This window comes from Danio rerio, chromosome 25 (assembly GCF_052040795.2).
Source record: "Danio rerio strain M-AB ecotype USA chromosome 25, GRCz13ab, whole genome shotgun sequence".
Lineage (NCBI taxonomy): Eukaryota > Metazoa > Chordata > Actinopteri > Cypriniformes > Danionidae > Danio > Danio rerio.
The window spans coordinates 37,535,449-37,553,529 of record NC_141045.1 but is presented as its reverse complement, the minus strand read 5'-3'; the positions used below and the strand labels follow the sequence as shown (position 1 = coordinate 37,553,529).

The 18,081-nt window shown below is 35.9% G+C and overlaps 1 protein-coding gene across 2 annotated transcripts in view; it reads right to left on the bottom strand.

Moving 5' to 3' along the window:
• Window positions 1-2,461: 2,461 nt before the first annotated feature.
• The window catches only part of spire2 (spire-type actin nucleation factor 2), a 63,532-nt gene continuing 47,912 nt past the window's right edge, over window positions 2,462-18,081 (bottom strand). Inside the window, exons 13-16 of one of the 2 annotated variants that reach the window (XM_087310707.1) lie at window positions 5,659-5,726; window positions 5,557-5,584; window positions 4,742-4,833; window positions 2,462-4,177 (exon numbers count right to left, since the gene is read on the bottom strand). In XM_087310707.1, coding sequence (XP_087166833.1) covers window positions 3,940-4,177; window positions 4,742-4,833; window positions 5,557-5,584; window positions 5,659-5,726 — 426 coding nt within the window. In that variant the 3' untranslated portion in view covers window positions 2,462-3,939. The remainder of the gene's footprint in view (window positions 4,178-4,741; window positions 4,834-5,556; window positions 5,585-5,658; window positions 5,727-18,081) is intronic. The other variant, NM_001007342.2, reaches the window with a different exon arrangement.

The window sequence follows — 18,081 nt, the reverse complement described above, 5'->3', positions numbered from 1 at the left end:
TAAACAAAGAAACATGAGATAGAAAAGTATCTCTGAACACACAACATGTCCAACCTTGAGGCGGATGGGCTACAGCAGCAGACAAACACACCGGGTGCCGCTCCTGTCAGCTACGAACAGGAAACTGAGGCTACAATTCACACAGGGTCACCAAAATTAAACAATAGAAGATTGGAGAAACGTTGCCTGCTCTGATGAGTCTCCATTTCTGCTGTGACATTCAGATGGTCGGGTCAGAATTTGGCCTCAACAACATGAAAGCATGGATCCATCCTGCCTTAAATCAACAGTTCAGGCTGGTGGTGGTGGTGGTGTAATGGTGTGGGAGATGTTTTCATGACACACTTTGGGCCCATTAGTACCAATTAATCATCGTGTCAACACCACAGCCTACCTGAGTATTGTTGCTGACCATGTCCATCCCTTAATAACCACAGCGTACCCATCTTCTGATGGCTACTTCCAGCAGAAGAACGCCGTTAAGTGCCAAACATCTCAGACTGGTTTCTTGCATGACAATGAGTTCACTGTACTCAAATGGCCTCCCCAGTCACCAAATCTCAATTCAATAGAGCAGCTTTGGGATGTGGTGGAATGGGAGATTGGCATCATGGATGTGCAGCTGACAAATCTGCACATTCATGATGCTATCATGTCAACATGGAGCAAAATCTTAAGAATATTTCCAGTGCCGTGTCGATTCTGAAGGTTAAAGGGGGTCCAACCTGGTACTAGTAAGGTGTACCTAATAAAGTGGCCAGTGAGTGAAGTCACTATTAACAACGTACATAATAAAATACCAAAATATAACACACCAACCGCATCTGTAGTATGGAAAAAATGCTCTGGAGAGTGATTTGTGGCATTGGTTTTATTGCAGACCTTACAAAATAAGAGCTCGAGCTGTGGACGGGAAGGCCACTTTATTACTGGATCACTGTTACCTGCTTCATTCCGACCTTCACTAATCAGTCAAACCAGATAAATACATCACACTCCGATGCTAAACCAAACTCCAAAGCATTAAAAATACATTAGCTTTTAAATATGCATTTACTAATGTACTATATGAGGATCTCTCCTATTAGCACGGCTCAGATACATAGCATTACTTTCAAGCTCGAATCAAGGAAAAGATGAAAAAAGGATTGTCTTTTATATAAGCCTTCTTCACGTTGTGGTTAGAGGTACATAGTGCGGGAGAGGGTGATAAGGCATGAATAATTCATATGTGATTCGCATCTCTATCCTTGAAAAGCCCTGTTCACATCCAGAATGAAAACTATAAAGCTATGTATATATTACAACTTTAAAGGGGACCTACTGTGCAAAAATAACTTTTATAAGGGGTTTAAACACAACTGTGTGGTGACAATCTGCTAATATAACCAGCTTATACTTGTAAATATTTATTAATTTTAATTTTCATGATCAACTTTAATAAAAACAGTCTGCAGAAACACTTTGACTGATGTTCTCCCTTTGTATGATGAGGGGGAAAGCCCCACCCACTCAATCTCTCCCTCATTAGCATATTACATCAGTCTTGTTGTTGAATCTGCCACTATGCTGACACACAGGCATTCGTGGCTCCGCCCTCTTCTGAAAAGAGCACAATCTCATTTGCATTTAAAAAGACAGTCACCAAAAATGCCACAATTTGGATCAAATCTTAAAAGGGGCCATTTCAAAGCATTATAAATCGTTATTTGTGTGGTACTTTGAGCTGAAACTTCATGCACACACAGGCTGCGTCCGAAACTGCCTAATACTCAGTAGGAACTGCATTTGCAAGTAAACGTACTACTCGGCCGTTAGAAAGGTACATTTTATACAGTATGAATTTTGAAAGTATGAATGGAATTCGGACGTACTACATCCGCCATTTTGTCATGGTCACATGACCTACCTGCATCAGTTGCGTCGCCTCACTTCCATTCATGAATTCTCTTAACGGGTCATTTTGGGATAGCGCAGCGTGCATGGAATGCACACTCCAGAATCTCGCCGGAAGTAGTAAGTCATCCAGGTACTTCTCGCCAACTGATTTTCGAATTCTATGAATTCGGACATACTAGTCGGCTCGCATACTGATTTTAGCGTACTATATAGTATGGAAGTATGCGGTTTCGGACGCAGCCACACTCTTGGGACATCAGTGACTCATTTTAAATCTTGTAAAAAAGCAACATAATAGGTCACCAGTGGCGTAGCGCAAAATGCGGGGGCCCCCCTGCAGGGACCACTAACGGGGTCCCCTCATGAGGGGAGGGGGCGATCACAAACTGTGGGGACAGGGAGAGTAGGTGGAGCGACGACACGAGGAAGCGATCATAAATTGAGGAGCGGGAAAGGGGGATGGGGTGGAGTGACAACGCGGGGAAGCGATGACAAACTAAGGAGCGGGAAAAGGGGGCGGGGTGGAGTGACAACGCAAGGTAACATTTACAAACAAGCTGCGAAAGCATCAAAGTAGCCGGAAGTCATACAATTTCAATGAGAACCAGTGGCGAGGAGCAGTGTGGCGCGTCTTCTCCGGTGTGGGCATCGAGGAGGACTTGAAATCAAATCAACTTTATGGTAATGAGCTATGACGCGGTTCGGCGGCTAGCAATCAGAATAAAGTAGTCCACCGTTTGAGAGGAGTTCAGAGAACACAGACCTGGGAACTTTGGTTCTGACCAGTTGTTCCCAGGGGTTTGATTATTGCGGTTCCCGGATTTTCAATTATTTAAAAAAAAAAAAAAAAAAAACGCACCGACGCGGGACCCCTAATCACGTGGGGCCCCTCCCCGCGATGCGTGAACTGCAGGCCCGTCCGCTACGCCAATGTAGGTCACCTTTATTGATAATAAACTATAAAATATTTTATTTCAAACTTTAATGAACTAAAAACAACAATACTGTAGAACAGGGGTGGGCAAACTCGCTCCTGGAGGCCCAGTGTCCTGCAGACTTGTGCTTCAACACTAATTAAACACAAACCTGAACATGTTAATCAGTGTCTTTGAGATCACTAGAAATCTATAAGCTGGTGCGTTTGCTTAGAGTTGGAGCTAAACTGTGCGGGACACCGGCCCTCCAGGACCGAGTTTGCCCATCCCTGCTGTGGAACAACTATAATAAATGCTATCGTGCACTGGTGTGGAGGCTAACTGAGTTAGGCTTATAAGTGATTAAGTTGTCACTTTAAATGCTCAAGGTCATTGAAGCAGAATCTGATTGGCTGCCCGTGTTTTTATTCATCAGATGAAAAAAGTGTTTGATATTCATGTGTAGTTATTGTATTAGTTGCAGTGCAAGCTGATCTTTTTCATAAATTCAGAATGATTATTAAAACTAGTTATAGTTATCATTCTTGGTATGGAAGCTTGTTTTTGCCTCAGAGCTACGAGAAGTAAATTCAGAATTGAAAGAGCCTAAAAACTCACATTAATAAGCAATGCAAGAAAAAAAACTATTGAACTGTAATACAGGGTGATCCAAAAAGAAAACCACAACTTTAAAAATCTGGATTTAATCAAAGAAACATCATGGAACCTTGGGAAATTTTTGGGTAAGCTAAAATTGGCCATAGTGTACGAGTGTGTGCAAATTTTGTGTGTCCCATTACTGGGTTGCAGCTGGAAGTGCATCTGCTGCATAAAACATATGCTGGAATAGTTTGCGGTTCATTCCGCTGTGGTGACCCCTTATAAATAAGGGACTAAGCTGAAAGAAAACGAATGTATGAAAGACTTTTAAATTGTGTAACAATGTCAGAACTTTAACTTAAGAGAAACAGTCAGCTGTGAAAAATCCAGAACTGCGAGCTCACAATTACCTTATTGTAGGGTAAACAAGCTTCCATACCAGGTCGTGAACAGGCCTCAACACTGTCAAACATTTCTAAGAGAAAAACAGCCATTAAAGCTGCGATCAAGACATCTGTCCGTACATTCATTTGCTCGTCCTGCAGGAAGCGTGTGGATGTGACGCGGGCTGCGAGCGTGTGGCGGGTGTCCGTTTGTTTCGTTTGGGTGTGTTGTTGATGATGTCCAGGCTCCGGCGGCTGGAGGAAATGACATCGGCCACAAACCTGGTGCAGTCAGAGCAAACATCTCTGAGGTTGCAGCCTGCGGCGTACAGGTGAGGAAACTCTTCCTCCACTGAGTGTCTGGAGAGAGAGCACAGAGACCTGCGAACGAACACACACACACACACACACACACACACACACATTAACAATTCCAGCTAGTGTTTTCTGCAGTCTAATGGCCCGTTTCCACTGAGTGGTACAGTACAGTAAGGTACGGGTCGGTATGGATCACCTTTATCAGCCTTGCGTTTCCACTGCCAAAAGGGTGCCAATGGTGTATGACAAAGTTCAGTCGACATCATTCTCGTTCACGAAAGTGTCTACAGTAAAGCTTTACGCTTTGCTCACATATAATATGAGAAGCACTTCTCACAAAACAGATACTTTATAGACATAAATACTTGTGTATAAATGTTTATTACTAACTTTTCTATGAACAGGAGTTGATTATAACTGCAGATCAATGACAGTGCAAAAATAGCCTGTAACGTCTGTAATTGTATAAAATAAATAAATACAATATATACAGCTGAAGTCAGAATTATTCATTCATTCATTCATTCATTTTCTTGTTCATTCATTCATCCAGCATGATTTTACGCAGCGGATGCCCTTCCAGCAACAACCCATCTCTGGGAAAGACCTCAGCATTTATTTACTCACTTATAGACTTCACTCTTGTGGCTCTTCGCGCTGCTGTGAAATCCCACAGTGTACACTGGAATGTGGGCCATCTTTTTGTAGGGAATCTTCATCTGGTAAAGGCACAAAACAAATCTCAATCATTTTAAGAGTAACAGAATATATCTAATCTAATCTAAATCTGATCAAACTAAGAGTAGTAGAATAATGCAAACAATTTTAAACAAGAAGTCGTGAACAGCGGCCCTCAAAAGGTAGAAAAGCCATATAATCATGCATGGTAAATAAATAATAACTATCACAGGATGTCATTGGTTGCTGATACTGTATCATTGGCTGTGCTTTCAATCATACTCTATTATATGGGAGTTAAAATCTGTTCCCTGAAGAAAAATCCACTTGCTGGCCATGGTTTTGAAGTAGTTTTCATTATAACATAAAAAGACAAACTCTGAAACATATTGTTAATGTAAAAAAATGCCTTGATGTGGTTGATTTTAAGAGACAGTAAACCCAAAACTGAATATTCTGTCATCATTTACTCATCATCCACTTGTTCCATCATTCCTTCATGAGCTTCTTTATTCAGTTGAACACAAAAGACAATTTGAAGAATGTTGGAAACCTCTAACCACTGACTTCCATTGCAGGAAAAACAAATGCTATGGAAGTCAGGTTTCCAACATTCTTCAAAAAAATCTCCTTTTGTGTTAAATAGAAACAAAACAAAACTCATAATGGTTAATAACCATTTGAGGAAGAGTATATAGGGAGTACATACTCATTTTTGGTGAACTATCTCTTTAAGTGATATATGAAGTAAACTATTGTATTACCTTTGCACTGCAAGAGCTACAGACAGACCTAAAACAGAAAAACACACATGAACTGAATGTTCAAAACAGTGAATCTAAAAATTTGAAAAATAAACCCAAGACCTTTTACACAGGAGGCAGGTGGACGGCCAAGAGAACAGCGGGAACTTTACTCGGCAGCAGCAGCATATCTGAGAAAATAAATGAACAAAACTAAGACTAAGGGCTCTATTTTAATGATCTAGGTGCAAAGTCTAAAGCTCAAGGCTCAAAAACATTAAGTAAATTAAGTGTCTTATGTAAGATAAACAAGATTATAAATTCACTATTATTGATCCTGGACAATCAAGATAATAAATTAACTAATGTTGATCCTGGACCATCAAGATTAAATTGTTGATCCTGGACCATCAAGATTATATTGTTGATCCTGGACCATCAAGATTATATTGTTGATCCTGGACCATCAAGATTATATTGTTGATCCTGGACCATCAAGATTATATTGTTGATCCTGGACCATCAAGATTATATTGTTGATCCTGGACCATCAAGATTATAAATTCACTAATGTTGATCCTGGACCATCAAGATTATATTGTTGATCCTGGACCATCAAGATTATAAATTCACTATTGTTGATCCTGGACCATCAAGATTATATTGTTGATCCTGGACCATCAAGATTAGTTGATCCTGGACCATCAAGATTATAAATTGACTAATGTTGATCCTGGACCATCAAGATTTTAAATTCACTATTGTTGATCCTGGACCATCAAGATTATAAATTCACTATTGTTGATCATGGACCATCAAGTTTCTAAATTCACTAATGTTGATCCTGGACCATCAAGATTATAAATTCACTATTGTTGATCCTGGTCCATCAAGATCATATTGATGATCCTGGACCATCAAGATTATATTGTTGATCCTGGACCATCAAGATTATATTGTTGATCCTGGACCATCAAGATTATAAATTCACTATTGTTGATCCTGGACCATCAAGATTAGTTGATCCTGGACCATCAAGATTATAAATTGACTAATGTTGATCCTGGACCGTCAAGATTATATTGTTGATTCTGGACCATCAAGATTATAAATTGACTAATGTTGATCCTGGACCATCAAGATTATAAATTCACTATTGTTGATCATGGACCATCAAGATTATAAATTCACTATTGTTGATCCTGGACCATCAAGATTACATTGTTGATCCTGGACCATCAAGATTACATTGTTGATCCTGGACCATCAAGATTATAAATTCACTAATGTTGATCCTGGACCATCAAGATTACATTGTTGATCCTGGACCATCAAGATTACATTGTTGATCCTGCACCATCAACATTACATTGTTGATCCTGGACCATCAAGATTACATTGTTGATCCTGGACCATCAAGATTACATTGTTGATCCTGGACCATCAAGATTACATTGTTGATCCTGGACCATCAAGATTACAATGTTGATCCTGGACCATCAAGATTACAATGTTGATCCTGGACCATCAAGATTACATTGTTGATCCTGGACCATCAAGATTACATTGTTGATCCTGGACCATCAAGATTACATTGTTGATCCTGGACCATCAAGATTACATTGTTGATCCTGGACCATCAAGATTACATTGTTGATCCTGGACCATCAAGATTACAATGTTGATCCTGGACCATCAAGATTACAATGTTGATCCTGGACCATCAAGATTATAAATTGACTAATGTTGATCCTGGACCATCAAGATTTTAAATTCACTATTGTTGATCCTGGACCATCAAGATTATAAATTCACTATTGTTGAGCCTGGACCATCAAGTTTCTAAATTCACTAATGTTGATCCTGGACCATCAAGATTACATTGTTGATCCTGGACCATCAAGATTATAAATTCACTATTGTTGATCCTGGACCATCAAGATTATAAATTCACTATTGTTGATCCTGGACCATCAAGATTATAAATTCACTATTGTTGATCCTGGACCATCAAGATTATAAATTCACTATTGTTGATCCTGGACCATCAAGATTTTAAATTCACTATTGTTGATCCTGGACCATCAAGATTATAAATTCACTATTGTTGATCCTGAACCATCAAGATTTTAAATTCACTATTGTTGATCCTGGACCATCAAGATTACATTGTTGATCCTGGACCATCAAGATTATAAATTCACTATTGTTGATCCTGGTCCATCAAGATTATAAGTTGACTAATGTTGATCCTGGACCATCAAGATTACATTGTTGATCCTGGACCATCAAGATTTTAAATTCACTATTGTTGATCCTGGACCATCAAGATTTTAAATTCACTATTGTTGATCCTGGACCATCAAGATTTTAAATTCACTATTGTTGATCCTGGACCATCAAGATTATATTGTTGATCCTGGACCATCAAGATTACATTGTTGATCCTGGACCATCAAGATTTTAAATTCACTATTGTTGATCCTGGACCATCAAGATTTTAAATTCACTATTGTTGATCCTGGACCATCAAGTTTATAAATTCACTAATGTTGATCCTGGACCATCAAGATTATATTGTTGATCCTGGACCATCAAGATTATATTGTTGATCCTGGACCATCAAGATTATAAATTCACTAATGTTGATCCTGGACCATCAAGATTATATTGTTGATCCTGGACCATCAAGATTACATTGTTGATCCTGGACCATCAAGATTTTAAATTCACTATTGTTGATCCTGGACCATCAAGATTATAAATTCACTATTGTTGATCCTGGTCCATCAAGATAAGTTGACTAATGTTGATCCTGGACCATCAAGATTATATTGTTGATCCTGGACCATCAAGATCTTAAATTCACTATTGTTGATCCTGGACCATCAAGATTATAAATTCACTATTGTTGATCCTGGACCATCAAGATTATATTGTTGATCCTGGACCATCAAGATTATAAATTCACTATTGTTGATCCTGGACCATCAAGATTATAAATTCACTAAATGTTGATCCTGAACCATCAAGATTTTAAATTCACTATTGTTGATCCTGGACCATCAAGATTTTAAATTCACTATTGTTGATCCTGGACCATCAAGATTACATTGTTGATCCTGGACCATCAAGATTACATTGTTGATCCTGGACCATCAAGATTACATTGTTGATCCTGGACCATCAAGATTACATTGTTGATCCTGGACCATCAAGATTACAATGTTGATCCTGGACCATCAAGATTACATTGTTGATCCTGGACCATCAAGATTACATTGTTGATCCTGGACCATCAAGATTTTAAATTCACTATTGTTGATCCTGGACCATCAAGATTTTAAATTCACTATTGTTGATCCTGGACCATCAAGATTTTAAATTCACTATTGTTGATCCTGGACCATCAAGATTATATTGTTGATCCTGGACCATCAAGATTACATTGTTGATCCTGGACCATCAAGATTTTAAATTCACTATTGTTGATCCTGGACCATCAAGATTTTAAATTCACTATTGTTGATCCTGGACCATCAAGATTATATTCTTGATCCTGGACCATCAAGATTAGTTGATCCTGGACCATCAAGATTATAAATTCACTATTGTTGATCCTGGACCATCAAGATTATATTGTTGATCCTGGACCATCAAGATTATAAATTCACTAATGTTGATCCTGAACCATCAAGATTTTAAATTCACTATTGTTGATCCTGGACCATCAAGTTTATAAATTCACTAATGTTGATCCTGGACCATCAAGATTATATTGTTGATCCTGGACCATCAAGATTACATTGTTGATCCTGGACCATCAAGATTTTAAATTCACTATTGTTGATCCTGGACCATCAAGATTATAAATTCACTATTGTTGATCCTGGTCCATCAAGATAAGTTGACTAATGTTGATCCTGGACCATCAAGATTACATTGTTGATCCTGGACCATCAAGATTATAAATTCACTATTGTTGATCCTGGTCCATCAAGATAAGTTGACTAATGTTGATCCTGGACCATCAAGATTACATTGTTGATCCTGGACCATCAAGATTATAAATTCACTATTGTTGATCCTGGTCCATCAAGATAAGTTGACTAATGTTGATCCTGGACCATCAAGATTACATTGTTGATCCTGGACCATCAAGATTATAAATTCACTATTGTTGATCCTGGACCATCAAGATTATATTGTTGATCCTGGACCATCAAGATTATAAATTCACTATTGTTGATCCTGGACCATCAAGATTATAAATTCACTAAATGTTGATCCTGAACCATCAAGATTTTAAATTCACTATTGTTGATCCTGGACCATCAAGATTTTAAATTCACTATTGTTGATCCTGGACCATCAAGATTACATTGTTGATCCTGGACCATCAAGATTATAAATTGACTAATGTTGATCCTGGACCATCAAGATTTTAAATTCACTATTGTTGATCCTGGACCATCAAGATTTTAAATTCACTATTGTTGATCCTGGACCATCAAGATTACATTGTTGATCCTGGACCATCAAGATTAGTTGATCCTGGACCATCAAGATTACATTGTTGATCCTGGACCATCAAGATTATAAATTCACTATTGTTGATCCTGGTCCATCAAGATTATAAGTTGACTAATGTTGATCCTGGACCATCAAGATTATAAATTCACTATTGTTGATCCTGGTCCATCAAGATTATAAGTTGACTAATGTTGATCCTGGACCATCAAGATTATAAATTCACTATTGTTGATCCTGGACCATCAAGATTATAAATTCACTATTGTTGATCCTGGACCATCAAGATTACATTGTTGATCCTGGACCATCAAGATTATAAATTCACTATTGTTGATCCTGGACCATCAAGATTACATTGTTGATCCTGGACCATCAAGATTATAAATTCACTATTGTTGATCCTGGACCATCAAGATTACATTGTTGATCCTGAACCATCAAGATTTTAAATTCACTATTGTTGATCCTGGACCATCAAGATTTTAAATTCACTATTGTTGATCCTGGACCATCAAGATTTTAAATTCACTATTGTTGATCCTGGACCATCAAGATTACATTGTTGATCCTGGACCATCAAGATTAGTTGATCCTGGACCATCAAGATTACATTGTTGATCCTGGACCATCAAGATTTTAAATTCACTATTGTTAATCCTGAACCATCAAGATTATATTGTTGATCCTGGACCATCAAGATTATAAATTCACTATTGTTGATCCTGGACCATCAAGATTATAAATTCACTATTGTTGATCCTGGACCATCAAGATTTTAAATTGACTAATGTTGATCCTGAACCATCAAGATTTTAAATTCACTATTGTTGATCCTGGACCATCAAGATTATAAATTCACTAATGTTGATCGTGGACCACCAAGATTACATTGTTGATCCTGGACCATCAAGATTTTAAATTCACTATTGTTAATCCTGAACCATCAAGATTTTAAATTCACTATTGTTGATCCTGGACCATCAAGATTATAAATTCACTATTGTTGATCCTGGTCCATCAAGATTATAAGTTGACTAATGTTGATCCTGGACCATCAAGATTATAAATTCACTATTGTTGATCCTGGTCCATCAAGATTATAAGTTGACTAATGTTGATCCTGGACCATCAAGATTATAAATTCACTAATGTTGATCCTGAACCATCAAGATTTTAAATTCACTATTGTTAATCCTGAACCATCAAGATTTTAAATTCACTATTGTTGATCCTGGACCATCAAGATTATAAATTCACTATTGTTGATCCTGGTCCATCAAGATTATAAGTTGACTAATGTTGATCCTGGACCATCAAGATTATAAATTCACTATTGTTGATCCTGGACCATCAAGATTATATAGTTGATCCTGGACCATCAAGATTTTAAATTCACTATTGTTGATCCTGGACCATCAAGATTATATTGTTGATCCTGGACCATCAAGATTATATTGTTGATCCTGGACCATCAAGATTATAAATTCACTATTGTTGATCCTGGACCATCAAGATTATAATTTTGATCCTGGACCATCAAGATTATAAATTCACTATTGTTGATCCTGGACCATCAAGATTATAAATTCACTATTGTTGATCCTGGTCCATCAAGATTATAAATTGACTAATGTTGATCCTGGACCATCAAGATTTTAAATTCACTATTGTTGATCCTGGACCATTAAGATTATATTGTTGATCCTGGACCATCAAGATTATAAATTCACTATTGTTGATCCTGGACCATTAAGATTATATTGTTGATCCTGGACCATCAAGATTTTAAATTCACTATTGTTGATCCTGGACCATCAAGATTATATTTTTGATCCTGGACCATCAAGATTTTAAATTCACTATTGTTGATCCTGGACCATCAAGATTATAAATTCACTATTGTTAATCCTGGACCATCAAGATTTTAAACTCACTATTGTTGATCCTGTACCATCAAGATTTTAAATTCACTATTGTTGATCCTGGACCATTAAGATTATATTGTTGATCCTGGACCATCAAGATTTTAAATTCACTATTGTTGATCCTGGACCATTAAGATTATATTGTTGATCCTGGACCATCAAGATTTTAAATTCACTATTGTTAATCCTGGACCATCAAGATTATAAATTCACTATTGTTAATCCTGGACCATCAAGATTTTAAATTCACTATTGTTGATCCTGTACCATCAAGATTTTAAATTCACTATTGTTGATCCTGGACCATTAAGATTATAAATTCACTATTGTTGATCCTGGACCATTAAGATTATATTGTTGATCCTGGACCATTAAGATTATATTGTTGATCCTGGACCATTAAGATTATATTGTTGATCCTGGACCATCAAGATTATATTGTTGATCCTTGACCATCAAGATTACATTGTTGATCCTGGACCATCAAGATTTTAAATTCACTATTGTTGATCCTGGACCATCAAGATTATAAATTCACTATTGTTGATCCTTGACCATCAAGATTACATTGTTGATCCTGGACCATCAAGATTATAAATTGACTAATGTTGATCCTGGACCATCAAGATTATAAATTGACTAATGTTGATCCTGGACCATCAAGATTATAAATTGACTAATGTTAATCCTGGACCATCAAGATTATATTGTTGATCCTGGACCATCAAGATTTTAAATTCACTATTGTTGATCCTGGACCATTAAGATTATATTGTTGATCCTGGACCATTAAGATTATATTGTTGATCCTGGACCATCAATATTATAAATTCACTATTGTTGATCCTGGACCATCAAGATTACATTGTTGATCCTGGACCATCAAGATTTTAAATTCACTATTGTTGATCCTGGACCATCAAGATTTTAAATTCACTATTGTTGATCCTGGACCATCAAGATTTTAAATTCACTATTGTTAATCCTGGACCATCAAGATTTTAAATTCACTATTGTTGATCCTGTACCATCAAGATTATAAATTCACTATTGTTGATCCTGGTCCATCAAGATTATAAATTGACTAATGTTGATCCTGGACCATCAAGATTATAAATTCACTATTGTTGATCCTGGACCATCAAGATTATATTGTTGATCCTGGACCATCAAGATTTTAAATTCACTATTGTTGATCCTGGACCATCAAGATTATAAATTCACTATTGTTAATCCTGGACCATCAAGATTTTAAACTCACTATTGTTGATCCTGGACCATCAAGATTTTAAATTCACTATTGTTGATCCTGGACCATTAAGATTATATTGTTGATCCTGGACCATCAAGATTTTAAATTCACTATTGTTGATCCTGGACCATTAAGATTATATTGTTGATCCTGGACCATTAAGATTTTAAATTCACTATTGTTGATCCTGGACCATCAAGATTATAAATTCACTATTGTTAATCCTGGACCATCAAGATTATAAATTCACTAAATGTTGATCCTGAACCATCAAGATTTTAAATTCACTATTGTTGATCCTGGACCATCAAGATTTTAAATTCACTATTGTTGATCCTGGACCATCAAGATTTTAAATTCACTAATGTTGATCCTGAACCATCAAGATTTTAAATTCACTATTGTTGATCCTGGACCATCAAGATTATATTGTTGATCCTGGACCATCAAGATTATAAATTCACTAATGTTGATCGTGGACCACCAAGATTACATTGTTGATCCTGGACCATCAAGATTTTAAATTCACTATTGTTAATCCTGAACCATCAAGATTTTAAATTCACTATTGTTGATCCTGGACCATCAAGATTATAAATTCACTATTGTTGATCCTGGTCCATCAAGATTATAAGTTGACTAATGTTGATCCTGGACCATCAAGATTATAAATTCACTATTGTTGATCCTGGACCATCAAGATTTTAAATTCACTATTGTTGATCCTGGACCATCAAGATTATATTGTTGATCCTGGACCATCAAGATTATATTGTTGATCCTGGACCATCAAGATTATAAATTCACTATTGTTGATCCTGGACCATCAAGATTATATTGTTGATCCTGGACCATCAAGATTATAAATTCACTATTGTTGATCCTGGTCCATCAAGATTATAAATTGACTAATGTTGATCCTGGACCATCAAGATTTTAAATTCACTATTGTTGATCCTGGACCATTAAGATTATATTGTTGATCCTGGACCATCAAGATTATAAATTCACTATTGTTGATCCTGGACCATTAAGATTATATTGTTGATCCTGGACCATCAAGATTTTAAACTCACTATTGTTGATCCTGGACCATCAAGATTTTAAATTCACTATTGTTGATCCTGGACCATTAAGATTATATTGTTGATCCTGGACCATCAAGATTTTAAATTCACTATTGTTGATCCTGGACCATCAAGATTATAAATTCACTATTGTTAATCCTGGACCATCAAGATTTTAAATTCACTATTGTTGATCCTGTACCATCAAGATTTTAAATTCACTATTGTTGATCCTGGACCATCAAGATTATAAATTCACTATTGTTAATCCTGGACCATCAAGATTTTAAATTCACTATTGTTGATCCTGTACCATCAAGATTTTAAATTCACTATTGTTGATCCTGGACCATTAAGATTATATTGTTGATCCTGGACCATTAAGATTATATTGTTGATCCTGGACCATTAAGATTATATTGTTGATCCTGGACCATCAATATTATAAATTCACTATTGTCGATCCTGGACCATCAAGATTATATTGTTGATCCTGGACCATCAAGATTATAAATTCACTATTGTTGATCCTGGACCATCAAGATTATATTGTTGATCCTGGACCATCAAGATTTTAAATTCACTATTGTTGATCCTGGACCATCAAGATTATAAATTCACTATTGTTAATCCTGGACCATCAAGATTTTAAACTCACTATTGTTGATCCTGGACCATCAAGATTTTAAATTCACTATTGTTGATCCTGGACCATTAAGATTATATTGTTGATCCTGGACCATCAAGATTTTAAATTCACTATTGTTGATCCTGGACCATTAAGATTATATTGTTGATCCTGGACCATTAAGATTTTAAATTCACTATTGTTGATCCTGGACCATCAAGATTATAAATTCACTATTGTTAATCCTGGACCATCAAGATTATAAATTCACTAAATGTTGATCCTGAACCATCAAGATTTTAAATTCACTATTGTTGATCCTGGACCATCAAGATTTTAAATTCACTATTGTTGATCCTGGACCATCAAGATTTTAAATTCACTAATGTTGATCCTGAACCATCAAGATTTTAAATTCACTATTGTTGATCCTGGACCATCAAGATTATATTGTTGATCCTGGACCATCAAGATTATAAATTCACTAATGTTGATCGTGGACCACCAAGATTACATTGTTGATCCTGGACCATCAAGATTTTAAATTCACTATTGTTAATCCTGAACCATCAAGATTTTAAATTCACTATTGTTGATCCTGGACCATCAAGATTATAAATTCACTATTGTTGATCCTGGTCCATCAAGATTATAAGTTGACTAATGTTGATCCTGGACCATCAAGATTATAAATTCACTATTGTTGATCCTGGACCATCAAGATTTTAAATTCACTATTGTTGATCCTGGACCATCAAGATTATATTGTTGATCCTGGACCATCAAGATTATATTGTTGATCCTGGACCATCAAGATTATAAATTCACTATTGTTGATCCTGGACCATCAAGATTATATTGTTGATCCTGGACCATCAAGATTATAAATTCACTATTGTTGATCCTGGTCCATCAAGATTATAAATTGACTAATGTTGATCCTGGACCATCAAGATTTTAAATTCACTATTGTTGATCCTGGACCATTAAGATTATATTGTTGATCCTGGACCATCAAGATTATAAATTCACTATTGTTGATCCTGGACCATTAAGATTATATTGTTGATCCTGGACCATCAAGATTTTAAATTCACTATTGTTGATCCTGGACCATCAAGATTATAAATTCACTATTGTTAATCCTGGACCATCAAGATTTTAAACTCACTATTGTTGATCCTGGACCATCAAGATTTTAAATTCACTATTGTTGATCCTGGACCATTAAGATTATATTGTTGATCCTGGACCATCAAGATTTTAAATTCACTATTGTTGATCCTGGACCATCAAGATTATAAATTCACTATTGTTAATCCTGGACCATCAAGATTTTAAATTCACTATTGTTGATCCTGTACCATCAAGATTTTAAATTCACTATTGTTGATCCTGGACCATCAAGATTATAAATTCACTATTGTTAATCCTGGACCATCAAGATTTTAAATTCACTATTGTTGATCCTGTACCATCAAGATTTTAAATTCACTATTGTTGATCCTGGACCATTAAGATTATATTGTTGATCCTGGACCATTAAGATTATATTGTTGATCCTGGACCATTAAGATTATATTGTTGATCCTGGACCATCAATATTATAAATTCACTATTGTCGATCCTGGACCATCAAGATTATATTGTTGATCCTGGACCATCAAGATTACATTGTTGATCCTGGACCATCAAGATTTTAAATTCACTATTGTTGATCCTGGACCATCAAGATTATAAATTCACTATTGTTGATCCTTGACCATCAAGATTACATTGTTGATCCTGGACCATCAAGATTTTAAATTCACTATTGTTGATCCTGGACCATCAAGATTATAAATTGACTAATGTTGATCCTGGACCATCAAGATTATAAATTGACTAATGTTAATCCTGGACCATCAAGATTATATTGTTGATCCTGGACCATCAAGATTTTAAATTCACTATTGTTGATCCTGGACCATTAAGATTATATTGTTGATCCTGGACCATTAAGATTATATTGTTGATCCTGGACCATTAAGATTATATTGTTGATCCTGGACCATCAATATTATAAATTCACTATTGTTGATCCTGGACCATCAAGATTACATTGTTGATCCTGGACCATCAAGATTTTAAATTCACTATTGTTGATCCTGGACCATCAAGATTTTAAATTCACTATTTTTGATCCTGGACCATTAAGATTATATTGTTGATCCTGGACCATCAAGATTTTAAATTCACTATTGTTGATCCTGGACCATCAAGATTATAAATTCACTATTGTTAATCCTGGACCATCAAGATTATAAATTCACTATTGTTAATCCTGGACCATCAAGATTTTAAATTCACTATTGTTGATCCTGTACCATCAAGATTATAAATTCACTATTGTTGATCCTGGTCCATCAAGATTATAAATTGACTAATGTTGATCCTGGACCATCAAGATTATAAATTCACTATTGTTGATCCTGGACCATCAAGATTATATTGTTGATCCTGGACCATCAAGATTTTAAATTCACTATTGTTGATCCTGGACCATCAAGATTATAAACTCACTATTGTTAATCCTGGACCATCAAGATTTTAAACTCACTATTGTTGATCCTGGACCATTAAGATTATATTGTTGATCCTGGACCATCAAGATTTTAAATTCACTATTGTTAATCCTGTACCATCAAGATTATAAATTCACTATTGTTGATCCTGGTCCATCAAGATTATAAATTGACTAATGTTGATCCTGGACCATCAAGATTATAAATTCACTATTGTTGATCCTGGACCATCAAGATTATATTGTTGATCCTGGACCATCAAGATTTTAAATTCACTATTGTTGATCCTGGACCATCAAGATTATAAACTCACTATTGTTAATCCTGGACCATCAAGATTTTAAACTCACTATTGTTGATCCTGGACCATTAAGATTATATTGTTGATCCTGGACCATCAAGATTTTAAATTCACTATTGTTAATCCTGTACCATCAAGATTTTAAACTCACTATTGTTGATCCTGGACCATCAAGATTTTAAATTCACTATTGTTGATCCTGGACCATTAAGATTATATTGTTGATCCTGGACCATCAAGATTTTAAATTCACTATTGTTGATCCTGGACCATTAA